The following is a 23937-nucleotide window of genomic DNA, read 5'->3' on the forward strand; positions in this document are numbered from 1 at the left end:
TGCTCCCTCAAAACAGTCTGACAGTCAAATTGTCAGAGGTGTTCGGGATATCAACAAATACATGGCCATTGACAGATAGCTGGTATTGACATTTCTGCTCCCTCAAAACAGTCTGACAGTCAAATTGTCAGAGGTGTTCGGGATATCAACAAATACATGGCCATTGACAGAGAGCCGGTATTGACATTTCTGCTCCCTGGACACCGTCCGACAGTCAAATTGTCAGAGGTGTTCGGGATATCAACAAATACATGGCCATTGACAGATAGCTGGTATTGACATTTCTGCTCATTGGACACAATCTGACAGTCAAATTGTCAGAGGTGTTCGGGATATCAACAAATACATGGCCATTGACAGATAGCTGGTATTGACATTTCTGCTCCCTGGACACAATCTGACAGTCAAATTGTCAGAGGTGTTCGGGATATCAACAAATACATGGCCATTGACAGATAGCTGGTATTGACATTTCTGCTCCCTCAAAACAGTCTGACAGTCAAATTGTCAGAGGTGTTTGGGATATCAACAAATACATGGCCATTGACAGATAGCTGGTATTGACATTTCTGCTCCCTCAAAACAGTCTGACAGTCAAATTGTCAGAGGTGTTCGGGATATCAACAAATACATGGTCATTGACAGATAGCTGGTATTGACATTTCTGCTCCCTCGACACTGTCTGACAGTCAAATTGTCAGAAATGTTCGGGATATCAACAAATACATGGTCGTTGACAGATAGCTGGATATACATTCACTTTCTCCCTGGACAAAGTCAAATCACACCATCCAATTTCTTACCTTAATTGGACATCACCAGGCATACAGGTGCATTAAAATCTTTGAAGAATTAACATAAACAAGTTTGTATGTAATCCCTTAAAATGTCCCAAGATGTCTCACACCATCCAATTTCTTACCTTCTTTATGTGGACATCTCCTGGCATATCAGTGCAATAAAATCTTTGAAGAATTAACATAAACAAGTCTGTATGTAATCCCTTAAAATGTCTCAAGATGTCCTAAAGGTTTCACTATGACAATAACACGTGCAAAACATATGTTAGTGACCTTTCCAACTGCAAATGGATGTGTGTTAGACAACAATAATAACAGTGTTGATGATGGCCACTGATAGAAATACCACAAAGAGGATGTTATCCAACTTCTGAGAATTCAAGTTGTGGAGTCTGTCCTTCATCTTGGACATCCCTGTAGAGTTATCACCCTCTTTCTTGTCTGCCACAGTTGAAACTCTCTTGTGATCTCCCTGGACTTTGTTGTTCCTGACTCTGAGGGTTGTTATGACAGCCAGGAGTGCCAGGAAGCTTTGAAGGAGGATACAGATGAGATAGATCATGATCTTTGGAACTCTGGTGGATGTCCTTGGCATGATGTCATAGACAAAGTTGAGGAACACAGCATGTGACACAAAGATGGAAACCAGAAAGGATACTTTCTCTCCAGAATCAGCAGGAAGGATGAAGACAAACGCATTCATGATGGAGGTCAAGGCCATTGGTATAATAACGCTTAACACATAGAAGAGACTTTGTCTCATAAGAGTCAAGGTCAATGAATGGAGAGCAATTCCACTAATGTTTGGATCTCCACTTGTCATTTGTCTTATTGTCCATTCAGATGACCTGTATTCGTTATGGGTTATAGGTGTGACATGCAAGTTGATATAGTCTCGATAGGTATGAAAGTTCAACTCACATCTCTGTTCATCAAAAGGAAACTGAAAGGCATCCGTCACACATATGGTCTTGAACATGTCAGATGTGTGTGCAACAACAATGCCATCATTTTTAAGACTCATAAGGAAAGATCTGGATGAGAAGAGAGATGCATCACTCACAGCATTTAATAAATTAATTTGTGGTAGCCATACTTGATGAGACTCAATATCAATGCTACCATTATGAAGTGACTTGTTCCAGGACAGACTAGGATCTGTCCAGGAAATGCCAATAGATGCAGTAAATGTTAGAAGTTGTTCCACAGAATTGAGGTCCAATATAGCCCCAAGTACAAAGTAAATAGAAATATTTACTTTTGAATGTTCAGGATGAAATGGCGGCTTCTTAGCTCTTGTGTAGTTGATGGAATCTAGTATTTCAGTCCATGCCTCCCTTAGCTGTTGACAAGCCACGAGATTTGTGAGAAATATCCAATAAAGATGGAAAAACATTGTCACTGTCAGTTCTGTTTTGAAACTAGCAAGCAGTTACTGTGAAGACGAGACTCTCAACTGTTGTTGGTAAAATAGTAAGGAATATTCTCTGTTAGGAATTCCTACTGGAAGCAATCTTCCAGTTCCACATAGAACCATGAGATTGTGTTACTGACTGCTCTAAGAGATGAATTTGTTTAATGTAGAGAATGGTTTAGGGTCTTGAACAGGCATAATGTGGAAGAATTGTCAACACAGTTGTTAGCTCACCTGGTCGTCTCACGTAAGTACCTCAGATAAATGACAAGAAGTCAGTCTGTATTTGCACACATAGGTGCACAGGAACTTTGATTAATAAGGATAATTCATCTTAAGGAATGTGATCAAAATGGCTTTAAAGGGAATAGTTTTAAAGGGAATAGTTGATATTTTAAAACACACAGGCTCTAACTCAACATGTTGAAGGTTATGTTGAATTGTACCATACAATATCTTCCAATAGAGAGACCTTACTTGGTACAGACTGTCTGGTTTAACGGAATGAATTTTGCATCTGACTATTTGAATCAGACTCCAGACAATGCTCTGATGACAAATTGGTTCAGTGTATTTAGCATTACAGAATGGAGATATGTCACATTATATTTGATGTTGACATGCATGCTGTCATGACACATGTCAAAGTTTGGATAGTCACTAGGTAACAAGGGTGGTCTTTTTGCTGCAGGTGCTTTAGACATAGGTACTGACTTTGATAGCCACATGTGGGATGTCTTTAACCAGGTGAGCTACACTTTTGTGCTTGTTATTCAGACGAAGTGTGTGTTTGTACTGAAAATAGCGGCATGTGATCATAGTTGGCTGGTGTTTGTTAGAAACAGGAAATAACACAAAATAATTACAGGATATGGACTCTGGTTTACATACCAATGTCATTCGGGATTAGAGGATTATGATCAAACAGCCTAAATATAAGTAAACACTACAGATGGGATAATTATGGAAACCGACTAGTCTGTGCTGTACACATAATTGTTAAATGCTGAAGTTTTTCAGTTAGTCAAATACATTTTGCCAGCGCCTATATCAGTAGGCTGCCTCATTAAGGAATGTTTCAGTTGACAATGATGAGTCCAATATTCATGAGTGAAGTTTTGTAAGCAAGTGCTAAATGAAATTTGTTACCATTCAGAAATGTTGGTAAGGTCAAATAGTTCATTTAAATAACCTTAAGTTTTATTTCCTCTGCTGAGCTGATAACTTTTGATTATTTTCTATCAGTGGTTTTTAGACTTTGAACAAGGTCTTAAGACTTTTTGAAAATGGATTGCCATTCCCTTGTACTCGTGCCTGTATCATTGTAATTACTTGGTGACTTGTATCTGCATTAATAATATAGCTAGGTGTCTTCCCTTTTATCTTATGAGGATGTTCATGATCACAAGACAAAACTTTGAAGCTTTGATGAATACAGGTGTAAAATGTTTATCATCATTAGTTTCAATACAAACTGTGAAGTGAATTCTCGTTTTTTACAAAGTTATGGTTGAATGGCTGTTATCAGTACTCATGGAGAATATTGTTGCTGTTTGAAGCAGAAGGATATTTGGGTGGCCTTTTGTTTTGCCTTTCGGTGTATTTTGTTTCCATCGTGTACATGCAGGCTTTATAGATCAAAGAAATCAATTAGAATTTCTGATATTAAATGTATATTATTTGTCTGTAACCCTGCTTTGAGACTCAATATTTTTCAGTTGAATTACTTGTTTGACTTAATAATCATGATCAGACTTCTGTGACATCAAAGCATTTGAAAAAAGGACAAGAAATTACATCCGACCACCAAAATATTAACTTTAATGTCAGATTGCCAACTCAGTCTGACGTTATTAACTTGTGAAGTGGAATTGCATCATTCATTGCTGGTCTTTATTAAGAGCTGTTAGTTTTATTTACAGCTACAGTGTGTGAGTGAGTTGAGTTTTATGCTGTACTCAGCAATGTTCCACCTATATGTCAGTGTCTTTAAATAATTGATTCTGGACCAGACAGTCCAGTGATCAACAACATGAGCTTCGATCTGCGCAATTGGGAACCGATGTCATTTGTCAACCAAGTCAGCAAGCCTGACCACCTGATCCCATTAGTTGCCTCTTACGACAGGCATAGTTGACTTTTATGGTAAGCATGGGTTGCTGAAGGCCTATTCTACCCCTGACCTTCACGGATTTACAGCTACAAGACTGGGTTTTCTACAGATGGACTGAACACAATGAGGGGCCTCCAATGTTAATGTCTGTTCTTGTTTTGTAGGAGCTGGGAAACATCTTGTGGGCAAGTTGAGGAGGACTGAACACAATGAGGGACTTCCAATGTTAATGTCTGTTCTTGTTTTGTTGGAGCTGGGAAACATCTTGTGGACAAGCTGAGGAGGATTGAACACAATGAGGGACTTCCAATGTTAATGTCTGTTCTTGTTTTGTTGGAGCTGGGAAACATCTTGTGGACAAGCTGAGGAGGACTGAACACAATGAGGGACTTCCAATGTTAATGTCTGTTCTTGTTTTGTTGGAGCTGGGAAACATCTTGTGGACAAGTTGAGGACTGAACACAATGAGGGGGCCTCCAATGTTAATGTCTGTTCTTGTTTTGTAGGAGCTGGGATACATCTTGTGGACAAGCTGAGGAGGACTGAACACAATGAGGGACTTCCAATGTTAATGTCTGTTCTTGTTTTGTAGGAGCTGGGATACACCTTGTGGAGAAGTTGAAGCGAAGTGAACAGAGACGTCAGAAACGGTTACGCTACTCCCCAAGTGACTCCCAGCTTGAGATCAACAGACATCATTATTTCCGATACCGACGCCTTAGTGGAGATGTAACCAAAGACACTTCTAAAACTGTGGAATGGGAAGGTATGACTGATGGTGAAATATTCCTGTCACCTTTGGATAGGAACAATCAGATCCTGCATCACTCTGTGTAAACCTACACAGTCTGGATACATTATGCATATCATGGAAAATTTTGAAAATATGAAAAAAAATGAGTTGTTTGGATGAAAACAGACAAGTATTTTAAGAGTGTAAAAAGTATTTTCACCTGATGAAATCTTATTTCATCACATGAAAATTCAATTCATTTGGTAGTTTCAAATGAAGTAGGAAACACCCTACTAATATCTATCCAGTATTATACCAGGTCTTTCAGCATGTTTGAAAATCATCCAACCTTTTTCATTTGTTTCTGTCCTTCATGTCTTGAGAGGAGAATATTTCAAAAACTCTTTTGCTGCCTTTGATTGCTGACAGTAGGACTTTTTGTCAGATTATGGTCTTACAATATGTGTCTGCCTTGAGAATGGGCAAAAGAGATGTTTGTAAACCCAGTGATCCAATGAGTAATGTAAAAATGGTGTTCAATTTTGGCCAGATGATGCAGATGACTGGAAATTTGGAGAGATTATAGGTGAATATGAATGTGAATGGATGATAATTCTAGCTAGATGATTAGTGAATATGAATGCTATACATATATGCCTGCAGGTGATCTAGAATTGCTGATATGAATTGTTGACAATTTTGACTAGTTAACAGTATTGGCTAGAGTATTAATTGATAATTGCTGATATGAATAACATTGGCTTTGATGATGAATAATTACTATACTAACAAGAATTGTTTACATTGGGCTAAATGGTTGATGAACAGATGCATGAAACTATATATATATACAATTGGCATACCACAGGCTTTGTGTTCACAGAGGGCATCCAGGATATAAAAACCAAACGACCTCGTAGTTTGCCCAAAAACATTTTCCGGATTGTAAATGGCAAGCGAGTTTCCAGTCCTTGGAAGACACATGGACAGTCATCCAGTCCAGGTCAGATGTCTCCGACTAAGTCATCACCTCCAAAGTCTCTGCCAGCCACAAAACCTCAAGGCCAGATCTCAGATCCGGGCAAGTCTCTGACATCAGGCGTTGGAAATGATGCTGTAGTGCCAACTAGCCCTGGTAATGGAGACGTATTAGGTAGGACTACCATATATAAGTAACTTCTTTGAGTGGCATTATTTAGGAGTTGGAGAGTAACATAAGGACAAGCTTTATGGATTAACAACTTCTTTATTCAGATGATGCGTCGTTTTGATACAGATTCTTGTATCATTGTCAAGGATACTAGCTTGACAACGATACGAGAATCTGTATAGAAACATTGCATCATCTGAATAAAGAAGTTGTTAATCCATAAAGCTTGTCTTTTTATTACATCCATAAATATTCTGATGTAAGACCTAATGGTATGATAATATCCAAATATCAAATGTTTTTAACTAAATTTGTCCTCAAAGAGAATATTGTTACTCTCCTTAAAATACTCACCCTCACGCCCAAAAACAGTTAATTAATGAACATTAGTTTCATATCCACACAACTTGTACATGCTCATCATTACACCCAGTGAGCAAGGGCAAGCTTGTGTATCTGGACTGCCGTTTTCATGAACTGAAGGACAAGTACTAGTATATTGGATGTACATTTCTGATTTGAGTGAGTGTGTGAGTATGGCTTAACACTGATTTTAGCAATATTCCAGCAATATCACATTGGCAGACACCAAAAACAAGTTTCACACATTGTACCAATGTGGGGAATTAAGCCTGGATCTTCGATGAGACAAGCAAACATTTAAACCACTAGTCTATGCAAGCACCACTCTGTTTTGAAGTTGACAGATGACAGAGTATGGAATATGGATTACAGCATGTTAATTATACTGTCATAACAACAGGTCTTTATTCTGTTGTTAATCAGGATTGGTCTTGCTTGATGACAGTGTTAAGGTGTATAGCAAAACATTGCTTTTACTGTGAAACATGGGTGATATATGCACTTTTTGTCTACTTTCTAAGGTATGTGTTGTGTAGACAAATGTTTGGACATGTGGTCCATCAGTTTCTGTCATATAGAAGATTATTCTTCCCATTTACATGTTCATTTCATCCATACCCATGAAGATCCGTGTTAAGAGTGGTCTTCACAAACCCATGCTTGTTGTAAAAGGCGAGTGATGGGATCAGATGGTCAGGCTTGCTGACTTGGGTGACACTTGTCATTGTATCCCAGTTGGATAGGCTGATGCTTGTGGTGTTAATCATTGGATTGTCGGGTCCTGAATTGACTTTTTACAAACTGCACCTATATAGCTGGAATGCTGAGTGTGGCATAAAACTAAACTCCTTCACATTATTTACCCCGAGCAAGAAGTATTTTCCCTTTTTTCAATAAATGATTTAAATGACCTTCTTGAGATAATCTCGGACAACTCCCCACATCCTATGAGCCACTTTCATGTTGTCCATCCTGTATGTCATGACCTCACCTATGATGCTGACTGTCCACCAAAGCTTTGCATCCAGTGATTTTCTATGTTACGTCTCAGAGATATGCTGCTTTCAAAAAATATGTTACAGGCTTCATGAAACTGTTTCAGACACACCAGTATTTGAACACTCTGTGGATGAATTGGAAGAATGGAAACAAACGACTCTTACTGGTGCCAATATACCCTTCAGCCCTTCTGACCCACGCAGGAACTCTCTAGACAAAGTTGGGAACTCTCTGGATGAGCCTCGAGGTACATCCATGCACTTTGACACTTACAGCATCTACGCTAAAACATTGATGGAGACATGAGACAAAACAACCACACACAAAAACACCGTATTTGGCTCAAAAGGGGACCAATGAATTGCAGTCTAGCTTGAAAACTAATAAACATAAGATACTCAATGAAATGCTGATCATAATCAGAACATCATACCAGAATAACTTTCCTTAAAATAAAAAAGTTGCTTAACAAACTATCATTAAAATATAGACACAGTTCACACGAAGGAGGAATGCCGAGAAGGAAACAGCCAAGTCAGGTGGGGTGCATTGAAATGCAACTAGCTGTTGCCAATGGCAACTGATTCGGTATTTCGTGGTTTTACTTCTTTATCTTGAATAACATTGACTCACATATGATGTACGGAAATTACGATGTTTTGAGAATTCAAGTTGATGGAAGGGAGATAGCTCTGAATCTTCTTTTTTTTTTTATGACATCTGCAAAATCTAGCAATGGCTACAAAAAGATTTGCCACACATTCCAGTAAATAATTTTTGACAAAGCGTTCTAATTTAGTCTGTGTGAATACTAAGAAGAGAAAATACACTACGGCGATGTTACTAAGACAATACCTGCAGGACAAACATCAAGATGCAAGATTCAAATCATTTTATTCACACAAGTTCACTTCAGTGTACCATCTGATACCCATGCTTAAAACAGTTCAAAATTAACATTTAGGTGTTCGATAAGATAAATAAGACCAGTGAACAACTTCCAACGATTCACAAACCCATGCTTATAAGAAATTGTACTGTTGACTCAGTGTGTAGCAGACATCTGCTATTGAAATGAGTATTGTAATTGTTTATTTATATTCTTTGACATCAGTGAAAAGCTGAACTCCTATGTCAGTAAACTTTGTATTGATTCATTGCCCACGTAACTACTCTTTAACTGTCCAGTTTTGAAGCGATGGGCGCATAGGCAACATTCATTTGTCAGAACAAATAATCCTTTGTGATTAGTGTTTAGTCTCTAATTCCTATTTTATGTACTTTTTCAGGAAAATGGCTGAGAAAATACTCTCCGGTGAAAAAGGAACACAGTTATGATAATTATTTTGAGAAAAGGACCAAATCCTTGATTGACTCCTTCACAGACTCTGGGCAGTCCTATAGCTCAGAGGTGAGACTCAACATACATAGGAAAGAATGTTTTTGAGTAATTCCTACAGATCATGACAAATGTATTTCCAGGGGTATTCCTGTTATTCCTCTGAGGTAGAACTCATCGTGCCCAGAAGAAGTCTTACTCTTACTGACTTACTCCCAGAGTCTGGGTAGTTCCGCAGTGAGTGAGTGAGTGAGTGAGTTCAGTTTTATGTCACACTCAGCAATTTTCCAGCTATAGGGCAATCCAGTGATTAACAGCATGAATGTCAAACAGCACAGTTGGGAACTGATGACATGTGTCAGCCAAGTCAGTGAGCCTGATCACCTGATCCGTTAGTTGCCTCTTACAAGAAGCATTGTCACTGTTTGTGGCAAGCATGGGTTGCTGAAGACCCATTCTGTCCTGGAACTTCACAGGTCAGGTAGCTCTAACGTAAGACTCTTCTTGCCGAGGGGCGTGGGGTAGCATTGTGGTTAAAGCATTTGCTCATGACACTAAAGACCCAGGTTCGACTCTCCACTTTCTGATGTCCCCTGTCGTATATTCTTGGAATATTGCCAGAAGCAGCATTAAACCACACTCACTTGTTCTTCTTGCCCAAAGGAAGAGGTCATGATTGACTCACTCCCAGAGTCAGGATAGATAGAGTGAGTGAGTGAGTGAGTGAGTTAATAATTAACATCAGCAATATCTCAGCCATATCATGACAAAGGGTAGCTCTGTAGCTCCAAGGTAGGACTCTTTTTGCCCATAAGAAGTCATGTATAGCTCTTAGGGTGAGTGTTAGTGAGTAACCCTTATGGATATGTTGCCATGTCAGTTTAGAGTGAGAATACAGATGTAACTGATACCGGACAGAGCCACTGTGATGACACAGTAAGCCTCTGGGTCACTGGTTGATCAGCTTGTGTCTGGTCTGGTGGGCAAATCAGAAACCTATCTCTGTGTGCCACAAATATATTCCCAATATAATACCCAATTTGTTTCCCCGCAGCATTAAACAGCTTACACTTACAGCAGAAATATGATTCAAAGTATACATCATTTTTTAATTATTGAACAAAATACTGTTTAACAGACATTCGTTCCATGCTGATATGAGACAGTTGTATTAGTACACAGTTTATAGGCGTAATAATTCGTAATCATATATCATGTGTGATTTTCAGGTTTCAAACAGAAGCACAGTTTCAGAATCAGGTAAGCAATAGTTTATTGTATATATGTACTTGATAATGTTTCAAAGTTTTATTGGAATTTTGAAAAAAATACGGAATTAATCAGTTTGAACCAAAATTCATTTTGAAGTTACAGTAACTTAATATGTGTTACATACTAGCATTTAGTATTGCAGTTTTCATCATGGCGTGCAGGTGCTTCTTGACAATAACGTTTTGTGATGCAGAAGTCTTCGGTTTATAGTTCATTTCTTCACTTTGTAAAAATGACAATTTGTAATCTGTGGCATGGCCAGTTTCACGGCACATGAAATCATGATATATACAATTGAAAATAGCAGGGGATGTTGGATTTAAAAGATTGATAAAATACAAATGATGATGAAACAGATGATGAGAAGAAATGAGGGAAAATGTGACAATTTATTCCGTTCCTTTGGAAATGTTTCATCTGTGTGGATATATATTATTTTTCTCATATACATTAGCATTGGCAATTGGTATGCTCGCAACATGGAATATCTCCTATTTTCTTTAATGGTGATAATCACTAGATAAAGGTAGTGCATTAAGTGATGTCAGTTTGTTTTGAAAGGTTGGACAAGCAGTCAGGATAATCCCTTTGTGTATATGTGTCTTGCAAATATAATTGTGTACTTACGTGCAAGACAACTCAGTAACAGAAATAGCCAATGACAGCAACTGTGGTGAATATATAGCTCTTCTTTAATTGATTTGACTTGCTTATGTTATCATGAGTTTGATAATATGAAACATTGTAGATAAATACTTGAGTTAATCAGTTCTATTTAGTCAAATCTACTCTTTGGAACCTCACAGTTGAACTGCTTCTGATAAATTTCTTTTCATTTTCAACAATTCTTCATTTGGCCAGACCAATTTTATTTTCATTTGTCATATGTTTTCAAGAATACGAAGAAATTTAAAGTAATTTTTCCTACTCAATAATTAAAATCATAGTGTTTTATGGGCCAAAAATGTAGACTTAATGAATTTTTTTAATATTGTATTTAGCCCCATATGCACTTCATAAAGTGTCAAAAGTTAAATACTGTTAGTATTTAGGAGTAATGTTACTTTGACTGGTGATTATATATATAATTTTATTTGATTTTTTCCAATCCTGCTTTAAGGTTTTCTGGGCACATAGATCTTTAAAAAAAAAAAAAAAGATTAGTCTGCATAATGTGTAAATACTGACAAAGTTCACAAGATATCAATTCACTTGACAGCAATAGTACCATACTTACATTTTACATCCAAGACTGTAACTGCCAGATGTCAATTTAGGGGGTACGCTTATCTGTGGGGTCGGCTCATACACAGTAATATACAGTAACTTGTTTTAAAGGGTATTATGACATATTGTAACAATCAATTAAAAGTTCATTTACTCTGTGATGTCAAAATTGTAGGTGCACAACAGAGCTTGTGTCTGATAAGAAACCTTCATGTTTACAACTGGGTATACATAGATATGACCACTTTTGTATCATATCTCGCTATGTGGCTAGCAGCAGTACATGTGTTACAGCTTGTTCAGCTTGACCTGAACTACTCTACATATGCATAGCCTGGGAGGTCAAATGGCACAAACAGCTGGTCGAGTTAACTTCATTAAATAGACAAGCAGAGAATATTGTTATTGTTGCGTTTGTGCAAAACATGCATACATGGATTCATTGCAGAACTTGTCCTGGACAACAACTCTTCTGAAAAAAAACAATCATTTCATGTTTTAATTGAATTGTTTTTAGTCATAAGCTATTAAGTTTGGTTGACATAAAGTCAGTTACTTTCAGAATCCGATTCACTGCTGTCTATAAAGCCCAAACAGGGAACATTAAACCATCTGTAGCTAATTGTTTAAAGAAAGTAAGGCATTGCTGAAAATTTCTCGACACTGAGATGTCAAACAGCGACCTTGTATTGGTTGTGACATACTGACAATCAGCTGACAAAGGCGCACCTCTTCACAATAATAGAACCAACCAGCTGTGAAAGCTGTGGTTTAGTATTCACTTGATCATGTCAGGCTGAACAACCTGTAGTGTCTGGCAAAGAGCAATCAGTGTTTCTCTCTGTTGTTTCAGTTAGTGAGTGAGTTTAGTTTTACACTGTTTAAGCAATGTTACAGCAATATCACAGTGGGAGACATCAGAAATGGGCCTGACATATTGTATCCATGTGAGGAATTGAACTTTTTATCCACTTGGCTACCCTATCATCTGCCCTGTTGTTTTAAAAAAACTTTTCTCATTTTTCCCACTTCCAGATTTAGGTACTATTTTCTGTGGGACAACTGACAAATTTTTATCCATGGTACACAGACCCTAAACTGTTACAGTCTCTTTGTTATCAGGAGCATTGAATGTACTTTTAACACTCTGCTGTTCAGACTTTCATTCAAATTTTAGTCCAGTGTTTCTGGTTGTCATCATGCTTTCCTGTTTTGATACCAAGACAATCTCCTCAAAAATGTGGCTTGAAAAAATAGAATAAATTTGGATCACCTTGACTATTTCAAATCTGATAAAACCATTTCTTATTGTGTGTGAGTGTTTTTGTGCTTACCAAAAAAACAGCTGCCCAAGATAAAAGACTGGTGTGCTTGTCCTTCTGACCGACTTTTGATAAATTCCTTCGGTTGTTCATTTGATAATGTTTATAACTCATTTCAAATTTAAAAAGAATCTTTTTTAAAACATTTTGCGGTTATCAGTTGAAGTATTCCAAATGCGGAACTCATGCAATTTGGTTGATCACTGAAACAGACCAGCACAGGGCACATATGTGAACTGGTTGATATCAACTAGCTCTGGATGATGATCTGTGTGAAGTGTGTCATGAAGATTAAAACATTTGGTATGCTTGTTATGTTTCTGATCCTCAAAGTGACTGAGTGGACGTGTCAGAAATACATGTCTGGAAGGTATAAGTCTGTCTCACTGTCCCTAAAACCACATCATTTTCCCTTCTGCCAAGCCTCCATCATTTACCATTCTGTTCTTAAAGTAAGGACCTGTGAAGGTCCCAGGTAGAATAGGCCTTCAACAACCCATGCTTGCTATAAAAGGCAACTGTGCTTGTTGTAAGAGGCGACTAAGGGGATTGGGTGGTCGGGCTTGCTGACTTGGTTAACACATGTCATCGGTTCCCAGTTGCACAGATCGATGCTCATGTTGTTGATCACTGGACCTGTGATCCAGACTCAATTATATACAGACTGGCACCATATGGCTGGAATATTGCTGAGTGTGGCACAAAACTAAACTCACTCACTCTGGTCTGACAACGTCTTATCATTGTTTTATTTACTTGGATAAATTACTTGTGAGGCTTCATCTGTACTTCATTATCTTGGATTGACTTCAAGGGTGTGCCATTCACTGAGGGTTAACCTGTGTGGAATATTTTTACATAAGTAAGACAATATGTTTACTTCAGATTGTTGTTATTGTTACTGTAAGCACAGACGCTTCATGCAGTTTATTGTATAACTTTGGACTTATCCTCCTTGACTGGTTTATGGATCTGACAACATTTAAAATACAGCATTGAAAGGAAGACAAGGCCAGACCAATTTTATTTCTCATTTTACTGTTGTTTGTCCTCAGAAAACCTAAAGGCAGAAGGGAGAAAAAATACATTCAAAATAACCAGTCAAAGTACTGTTGCTTTTAAATATTAAAAGTATTTTACTTCTGGCAGTTTATGAATTGTATACTGCCAAAAAACAATAATGATAATAATGTCTTGTAAGTTTACATTTTTTGCAAATAGTAACGTTGTGATTTTATTGTTTGGATGGGGAAAATGTTTCTTATTTTTATCTTGGAAAAATACGACCAGCAGATCCAACAAATAAAACTGGTCTGGCCTAATGTCTTGAAAAGAAAACATCCAAGGGATATCTTGATATAGTGAAACAAAGTGCTTCTTCAATAAATCATGTACCAGTATGTCATTTTTACTTTCCAATTTGATCCTTAACAGTATTAGACCAGTGAAGGTCCTTGGGTAGAATACGCCTTCGTCAACCCATGCTTGCCATAAAAGGCGACTGTGCTTGTCATAAGAGGCAACTAATGGGATAGGGTGGTCAGGCTCGCTTACTTGGTTGACACATGTCATCAGTTCCCAAATGTGCAGATCGATGCTCATGTTGTTGATCACTGGATTTTCTGGTCCAGACTCAATTATTTACAGAGTGCGATGTAAAACTAAACTAACTCACTCACTCACTCACTCACCTTAACAGGATCAAAGGCATACTGCAACCACATGTTTCACCATTCTGATCTGTGATCAAAAAGTGTTAAAAGTCAGGCCTTACTAGTTTAAAAGTTAAAAAGTACTTCAGTTTTGAGTGAATTTATATGTAGAATCTTATGTTTATCCAGCAATGAAAGCTGAAGTGTTCTCACAAATAAACCCATTATCAAGATACTTTTGTTGTATTTTCTGATTCATGGCATTCAAACATTTAAAACAGTTAAAAAAGGATTACCCTAGCAGACCATGTGTTTATTGATCTCTAGCACTAATCATAAGAAAATATTTTTCCTTTCCTCTGCTGAGGTTAAAATACAACAATAACAAATTGTAAATGTCTGTAATGAAATGGAGTTTTATTTCCTTCACCCCCCAAAATTTTCATGCTAGCATTTTGAAGAAATATTACAAATTTGTGATTTGCATTTTTAAGTTCTTTCAACCTGCCAAATTGACTTTTAGACAGAACATTTGCACTGAACTCCACTATGTCATGAAGAAGAAAAACATTTGCACAAAAAGACTTCTCTGAAAGTTTACTTAGATATACATGTACTTACACTTTTTCCTGTCAAACAAGAGGGACCAGAAAAAGCCTTCAGAGTGCCCTGCTACGATTTTTATCCTGTTCATGATTAAGCCACAACAAACTGAATATTGCAATTTCATCTTCAAATTTTATGAAAGTGAAAAGGAATAAGATCTGAGGAAATTTGTTGATAAATTTCAGAATGCCATTTTTCTCTGTATGATTTTATGTGATTTAGATGAAAGACAAAATTTGGCGAATCATGATAAATATTGGATTCCGACATTTATGGAAACATTTGTAGCAATTTTCAGAGGAAAATGAAAAGATATGAGGAAAATATGTTTCAAGGTGTTTCAGAGATGAAAAAAGAACAGACTTGAAAAAATGCTACTTACTTTGTTATGACCTTATTGGAACAGATTCCCCATGCAGTTCACTGATGCACACAGGTAGTATTGCTACCTGATCACTAAGCCTCTCACTGATGTTTCGGGAATGAGCTTGTGTGGGATGAAATCAGTAGATAGCAGCCTCTTTCGGTAAAGTCATTCATATCAAGTAGCATACTAGTGTAAGAAGCAGAGGGACCATCTTGAAATTCTTTTCTCTTTAATAGATGCATATGCCCAATGACATATACTTTCTTAGATTATTACATGTGTGTGTGTGTCCTACAGACTTTTTGAAACAAATATCTGAATTTTATTTCACATGTAAGAATTTTGTAATAAATGAATTCTTTCAAAAGTTTTATGAGATCTTTTTATGTAATATATGAGTGTAATATTATATTTATTACCCATTGCTTCTTAAGGATTTGATTTCCCCTTCATAAAGACCATAGAGACACAAATCTCTGTTTATATGTAAACAATGAACTGAACAGAATGAATTTGAACTTAACCACTTCTCAATTTTGTTTTTGCAAATATAATACAACTGGATTTTAAGGAAAGATGTACAGGTTAGGTTTTAGAGAAATAGTTTTTCCCTTTTTCATTGAAATAGATAATTCCTTGATTTTTAGAAATTTAAAACAAAGGATATATATTTGAAAATGATCTTTTAGCTGTCTATATCACCCCTATTAAGTCAGAAAGGACTTTGATTGGTTGGAAATCGAACCTTGTTGATAGCTGCAGGTGTATATAGTGTATTGGAGGAAATAATTCTCTCAACTCTGTAAGTTATTGCTACTTTTCTTGTTTATCACATTAGTCTAACCAGATATTGACCTAAAGTGTCCAGGTTTATTGACTGAGTTCAGCCGACACACCCTCCTAAGTTCCTTTGTTCTAGAATTTTAGTGTTGGTTAAACAAATACAGTGTGTCAGTCATCATGATTTGTTCAGGACAAAATATAGTGTATTATTTTAGATGATGGAATTATGAGTAGACATGCGACACTTGCATTTGTAATATATTAATTTCTTGATTTTAGAGATTATTATTTGCCAGTGAATTCAGTCTATCACTAACCAACATCAAGAGAAGTATGAGTTACTTTAGATATCAGCACATGTGTCTTTTGTTTCAGTTTATTACGACTTACGTAATTACACATATTATTTTTTATCCTTTCATCAAAATAATCCCTCTTGCTGTCCGTCATGCATTCAAAATCATTTTGACAAATTTGAATGAATTTGAATTACTCCTATAAAACTGTCTCATTTGTTCAAACTGTAAGTAAGAGTTATATTATTTGAACGTTTATCATGGTTGGATATTTTAAGAATTTTAGGTGAAGATTTTTCTGTTTTGGAAAAGTAGTGACGTGAAAAAGGTAGTTCACATATATAGTGATTTAGTGAGTTGTATTGGTGTAGCTTTTTTTAGAGTAAAAAAGTTTCTGGTTTTATTGTGTGAAATGAACTCCTATCCTTTAGTTGTCATGGCCAGCACTCTGTCCACTTAATGTCAACATCCACAGAGAACTTGCCCAAAAAGCATCTCAGGCCACAATACAAAAATAAATATAATTTCATCTTTTCCAACATCTGAATTAAACATCCAAGTCACTTTATGTCAGTCCACTATTACGTACAGACAAGAAATATCATATATGTCATTTGATCTTCATGACAAGTTCTACAAACATTCATGTTTCACTTGAGTCACATCTGTCCGCAGTAAGTTTGCGCATATTCCTAGAATAGTTCTACAGAAGAAATAGTACATCTGAAAACATGACATGCTTTCAAATGAGAGAAGAAGGAAATAAGGGCTGTGGAAGGACAAGGCTTGAAACAATTTTCTTCAACCCACTGTGAACAACAGAGTACTAGTAGTACTTAGAGTATGTCATAGTTTAACATGTTTATCTTAATGACAGATGTCAGAAAGATGTCAGATATTATGTATCTGGAATTCCACGTTTATCTCTTGGACAGCCCAAGGTTTCACAAATGTTGCTGATAATATAACTGAAGCATCAATCAAAAAGTGTTATCACCCTAAGACATCTGTGACTTCTTCCATGTTGTTATTATCATCCCTGTCATGAAATGGGACGGGATATTAGTTGGAGCTCCATCCGTCCATCTGTCCGGGATAATGGGGTCATTTTTCTCAGAAACCATTATAGATAGGGAAACCAAATTTGATATGGATTTTGAGGACGTAAATGTCTTGATGAAATTTGAAAACAGGAACCATGTTACAATCTGCTTCTGAGTTATGGCTCTTGTCACATGTTTCTTGACTTATTACATTGTTCTTTGAGAGGTATTTAGAGTGAGTGAGTTTAGTTTTATGCCACACTCAGCAATATTCCTGCTATATGGTGGCGGTGTGTAAATATTTGAGCCTGGGTCAGACAATCCACTGATCAACAGCATGCCCAACAATCTGCACAATTGGGAACCATTGACAATTGTGTCAACCAAGCCAGTGAGCCTGACCACCTGATCCCATTAGTTGCCTCTTACGACAAGCATAGTCCCCTTTTAGGGCAAGCATGGGTTGCTGAAGTCCTATTCTACCCTGGACCTTCTCCAGGTGATGCAATAATTTGAAACAAGGAAAATATTTTCAGTGCAGCATAGAGAGCAGCAATGTATTTTGTTACATAGTTATGGCCCTTGTCATGCATTTCTTGACCTGGTACATGTCAGTAGAACAGCAAGTCAGTTAGCGCTGAGTGAAGATTGTTTATTTAGGTAACCGACACTATCATTTTTCTGTTAGTTTTCTGCCTTAAATTAACCATGATCACTCACAGAAGATTTGGCATCTTAGAAAAGAAATTTGGTTTGATCTAGTAGTGCAGGGCAAGAGTGTGGTTCATTAAACTATACTAAATATCGCTATTAGTATAACAAATTGTGAGATGTCGTGAGAGACATCTAATGGGATCGGGTGGTCAGGCTTGCCGACTTGGTTGACACATGTCATCGGTTCCCAATTGTGCAGGTCAGTGGTCATGCTATTGATCTATGGATTGTCCGGTCCAGACTTGATTATTTACAAACTGCTGCCATATAGCTGGAATATTGTTGAGTGCAGCTTGAAACTACACTCACTCACTCACTTTGACAGGCATGTCATGAGATTCAAACCTCATTTATCGATTGATAGACAGATAGTGGGGCCATGAGGCACATGATATGACTTACTAGGTATTGACTGGGTTAGATTTTCAACATTATAACTATTTTCGTCTCAGTTTATTAAAGGCACTATTTTACATTACACTTCTCTAAAATGAATAATGCATTTCTCTCACTAAACTATCATCCCTCAGGGAAGCTACCATAAAATGTGTTCCAAGTTGGCGCTATTATAAAATCTGGACAGAATTTCAGTCATTGTGTGACATAGACTGAGTCAAATCTTTGCAATTAATGAAGTGATGTAAAAATCAAAGTCCTAGATACCAATGTCACAGTACTTAACTGTTTTGATTGCTCAGTAATTACATTTGTAAATTGGGTATTTGTCTTGTTTTGATCACTCTACTTTGTATCTGTCACTTGTGATTTTCCAGGAATTACAAAACCTATTATTAGAGTGATGTACAAGTGTCCTTATTCAAATACTTTTGTGAATTTCAGAGATGGATACAAGCACAGAAATCCTGCCCGGCTTGCAGTCAGCACCATCGTTCAAGCGGGACTTCCATATGACATGTCTGGACGTGTCCCAGAACAAGATCAGTACCTTGGCCCATCTCCTGGAAACAGAGGCACCATTACTGGCCTGCTTTGCTTGCCTCGAGAAACTCGACCTCAGCTACAACCAGATGGAGACGCTCCCCAACAATCTCTTCAAGGTCAGTCAAGGTCAAATTTTGGTGGTGACCGTTTCGTTGAAGAGTGAGTGAGTGAATATAGTTGTATGCTGTAATTGAGTTGTGTGAGGTCGGCCTGGGAATAATGTAAACTTCAGAGCGAGTGAGTGAGTGAATGAGTGAATTTTGTTTTTGTGCTGCATCTGGATGCATTATTACCCTTAAGATCTTCCAGCTTATCTATAGACAGCAACATTCACCAGAATGAGATGCAAAATGTTTGCCATGATATTTTCTGAATGGCTATAAAGGGAGATAACTCAGGATGGCTTAATTTATTATAAAGTTGATCAAATTGAAGGTTTTGCTAAATGACTAGTGAATTGCAGAAACGTTTCATTTTTTTTATACATTTATATGAGGTCTGTTTATACTCAATTGTATACGTCAAGTCTAAAATTTTGAAATGAGCAGCCATTTGGCAGCCACATTCCATCTAAGGTCAAGGTCATTCATACAACCCGTGTAGTGTGTCACATGACAGATTTGACAAGGTGTATAATTTGAACACCCTGGCAAATCCACTGTCATGGTTTTGTATGCTTTGATTATTAACCAGTCAGAATTCTACAAATTTATCTTAAGGGTAAGAAGTTAAGATGTGTTCTCTGATGCATTCCTCAATTCCTGTTCCAGCACTTTCCAAGTTTACAGTATGTGGATATACGATACAACAATCTGAAATCATTTCCACATGAATTCGTAGTGTGTACTGCCCTTGTCTCTCTCGACCTCAGTCACAACCAGGTGAGCTCTATTAAATTCCTAGTCACACTCAGTTACAACCATGTGAGCTCTTGTACATTCCTTGTCACACTCAGTCACAACCAGGTGAGCTATTTTACATTTCTTGTCACACTCAGTCACAACCAGGTAAGCTCTTGTACATTCCTTGTCACATTCAGTCACAACCAGGTGAGCTATTTTACATTCCTTGTCACACTCAGTCACAACCAGGTGAGCTATTTTACATTCCTTGTCACACTCAGTCACAACCAGGTGAGCTATTTTACATTCCTTGTCACACTCAGTCACAACCAGGTAAGCTCTTGTACATTCCTTGTCACATTCAGTCACAACCAGGTGAGCTATTTTACATTCCTTGTCACACTCAGTCACAACCAGGTAATCTTTGTACATTCCTTGTCACACTCAGTCACAACCAGGTGAGCTATTTTACATTCCTTGTCACACTCAGTCACAACCAGGTAAGCTCTTGTACATTCCTTGTCACACTCAGTCACAACCAGGTAAGCTCTTGTACATTCCTTGTCACACTCAGTCACAACCAGGTGTTCTGTTACATTCCTTGCCACTCTGAGTCATAACCAATTGATTTTGCATTTTCTACAACTGTCATCGTGCATCCTCTTTGTTCAGGCGCTACCCACCTGGTATTGTCTGTTACAGAGACTCAGATGATTTGAATATAATTTCATATTTGGATTCCTTTTATTTTTGACACAGATCACCCATCTGAGCAACAAGGACCTGTCTGGTATCTACAGCATCAGGGAACTGAATCTGTCATCCAATCAGATTGAACACTTTCCAGACAAAATTGACAAAGCCATGCCAAATCTGGAAAAGCTGATTCTTTACAAGTAAGTCATTGCTTCACATGATTCATTATTCTCATGCAGTGGATTTTCATAAAATTAATGTAGTACATCATAAAATGTTTTTGCTAAAATATCTGTATTTGAAAACCCAGAAACAGTGCTGTCCAGAATGTTCATTCATAACAACTGGAAAGCTTGTTCTTTCCAAGGTGTGTTTATAGTATCAGAAGTATTGTGAAAAACTATTCTAAAATGTGTTCACGATTTACCCTCCATGTACTTTTATAAGTTTGCTGTAATGAAAAAGACCCGTGAAGGTCCCGGGGTAGAATAGGCCTTCAGCAACCCAAGCTTGCCATAAAAGGCGACTATGCTTGTCATAAGAGGCGACTAACGGGATCGGGTGGTCAGCCTTGCTTACTTGGTTGACACGTCATTGGTTCCCCATTGCGCAGATCAATGCTCATGTTGTTGATCACTGGATTGTCTGGTCCAGGCTCTATTATTTACAGACCGCCGCCATATAGCTGGAATATTGCTGAGTGCGGCGTAAAACTAAACTCACTCACTCAATCAATCAATGTAATGAAAAATACAGAGGACGTGGATTGATTGCCGAAATAGGCCAGAAACCCAGTTCAATCAATCAATCAATCAACCAACCAACCAACCAACCAACCAACCAACCAACCAACCAACCAACCAGTGACCTGGTGTACCTTCCCATAATTGTTTTGTTCTTTTTCCTTGGGTTAGTATGGGGACTCTCAAAGCCTTGAAGAGGCAAGTTCAGTTCAGTTATCACAAACTACGCAAATGGGTGTAGAGGTTGTGCCAGTTAGATTGACAGTTTATTGTAGACCTGTCCTTGTTCTGATCCTAGTTCTAGTGATCCCAGTCTGTTTGAATCAGAAAGAGACCAATGAATCGCAAGTTTTATCATTGTACAAAATTGCCACATAAATATAAATAGAACACATGTTTATCATTGCAAATACCCAACTTTCTTATTTTGGAACATTTTCTGGACACCACCTAAAAATTTGTTTAAGAAACTATCATCTTTGAAAACGCAAAAGTTGTCATCTGTCGCACCGGGGTGAAACTGCAGAAATGGAACAGTCAGTCATTATGGGGGACATCTCAAAATCTATTCCAGGAGACCCGTCAGTTCCTCGTCTGTCATAGTGTCGTAGTCATGACTTAAAGGGATGACAAGTGGTGCCACAGTTGCCTGTTGTAAGCCATCCCGAGACCAGTAACTTGTGCAATGATGTTAGCTACCTTGCTGACACAGTTTTGCCACATTTCAATCATGATTTTGTTAAGGGATTCCTTAAAAGTCACATTCAAACAGAAAATCAAACATAATTAAAACATAGTTATCATTTGTTCTTGATATATAAAATGCATTGGTGATCGTGAAAAAACAAATAGACATAATTAAAAGCATATAATCGCAGAGCAAAAGTGTAATATTTACGTACTGTGGTTTACCTCCCTCAAAACAAAGCAACCATGATACAGAACCCAGTCAGTCCAGGTGGATGTGCACTCATGTGTGACGATGCCTTGTCATTGACCTCTGGTTCATTTGCCGATACGCTTAGCCAGCTCTTTGTTTATGGCTTATAAATCCAGACATTGAGTTTTCTGTTTATCACAATCAATATGTCCTTTCATGTAAGGAGTAGATTATTCACTTCTTTGTGTACGCAACTACTGCTCACGACCTCATACTCTGGGCAGGCATACTGTTTCAAGCTCTGCAAACCTGTTCACTGCGTATGCGTTATGAGCACAGCATAGCATAGCTGTTGAAAACACTTTTTCCCCCATCACTGGGGGAAAATTATTGAATTGTTTGAACTCTGATTTTGTGGGCTTTTTTTTCATTGCAATTTTTTTCAACTTTAATTGGCATTTTTGATGATTTTTTTCTGTACGTGTCATACAGAAAGTTATCAGAATCTGCAAAGTTGTGTTTTACATTTACCTTTAACCAAAACCTCTACATCCGGTAATCTAAAAGTTGTGCTTGTGCAACATCTCCCTTGACAATACCTCATATCATTTCAGTGGGGTTAAGGTCACAGTGATAGGGCGGAAGTCACAGAATATCATGACCCTTACTTTTTATGTAACTGTCAACTTTGTAGAAAGGTTCACCTTTAAGGGTTTATATGATCTTATATAGCTTAGGCTTCGTTGCCTTTGAAGTTCGTGCGATCTGAAATTTGTCTAGCCATGATTACATATAACCTTTTCAAATGTTTGATGTCGGGGCTTTACTGTCGGGGTCCTGCACACTGTGGTATGGGGCATTATCTATTATGAAAAAAGACTTCTCTGGTAGAGCTGGTACCAACTTGTTCTTATCCCAATCGAGGAAAACCTTTTTCATCAGGCATGTCTATACGGTGCATGACGAGATAGTGTCTGTTCTGTTTCTGCGGTTTCACCCCACCACGGCAGATAACTTTTGTGTTCTTAAACAATTTTTTGGTCAGGACTGTAGCACAATAGTCATTTCACATCACCATAGTCTTGCCTTCAATGCTAGGTGATGATGGTGAGAGTGTTCCCTCATCATGCTTCCCCACAAATGGGAAACCCATATCTGGCCAGCTATTCTCAAAATGCCTATAGACATACAAACTTATCAACCCATTCTTAACACATTGACTACATTCAAAGTTATGAATCGTTAATACTACAACGTTTTCAGAATAAGGGCCCTGGTGTCCACCACTGTGATGAGGAACTACAAGTCTTGCAGCTGATCAACTACTTTACTGTATATTTCAGATGTTTTGGTATAGATACTTTGATCGTTTTCAAGTACAAGATGGTATCTACAGCAAAAAGTCACAATAAAATACAGAAGTTAATCATTCACAAGACTTGTCATTCCTATTACAACTTCTACCCTTGAAGGTCTGCATTAGAATATGTCTTCAGCAACCCATTCTTGCCATTAAAGGAGACTATGATTGTCATAAGAGTCGACTAATGGAATCGGGTAGTCAGGCCCACTGACTTGGCTGACACATCTCATCGGTTCCCAATTGTGCAGATCAATGCTCCTGCTGTTGATCACTGGATT

At 37.6% G+C, this 23937-nt stretch overlaps 1 protein-coding gene across 1 annotated transcript in view; it reads left to right on the forward strand.

Moving 5' to 3' along the window:
- The window catches only part of LOC137295934 (leucine-rich repeat serine/threonine-protein kinase 2-like), a 187241-nt gene that overhangs the window by 125899 nt on the left and 37405 nt on the right, over window positions 1–23937 (forward strand). The window contains exons 22-29 of the mRNA XM_067827524.1: window positions 4920–5093; window positions 5944–6213; window positions 7676–7819; window positions 8862–8983; window positions 10141–10171; window positions 19034–19251; window positions 19906–20016; window positions 20737–20873. Of these exons, the coding sequence (XP_067683625.1) occupies window positions 4920–5093; window positions 5944–6213; window positions 7676–7819; window positions 8862–8983; window positions 10141–10171; window positions 19034–19251; window positions 19906–20016; window positions 20737–20873 (1207 nt within the window). The remainder of the gene's footprint in view (window positions 1–4919; window positions 5094–5943; window positions 6214–7675; window positions 7820–8861; window positions 8984–10140; window positions 10172–19033; window positions 19252–19905; window positions 20017–20736; window positions 20874–23937) is intronic.

The sequence above is a fragment of the Haliotis asinina genome, chromosome 9 (genome assembly GCF_037392515.1).
Source record: "Haliotis asinina isolate JCU_RB_2024 chromosome 9, JCU_Hal_asi_v2, whole genome shotgun sequence".
In the NCBI taxonomy this organism is placed as follows: Eukaryota; Metazoa; Mollusca; class Gastropoda; order Lepetellida; family Haliotidae; genus Haliotis; species Haliotis asinina.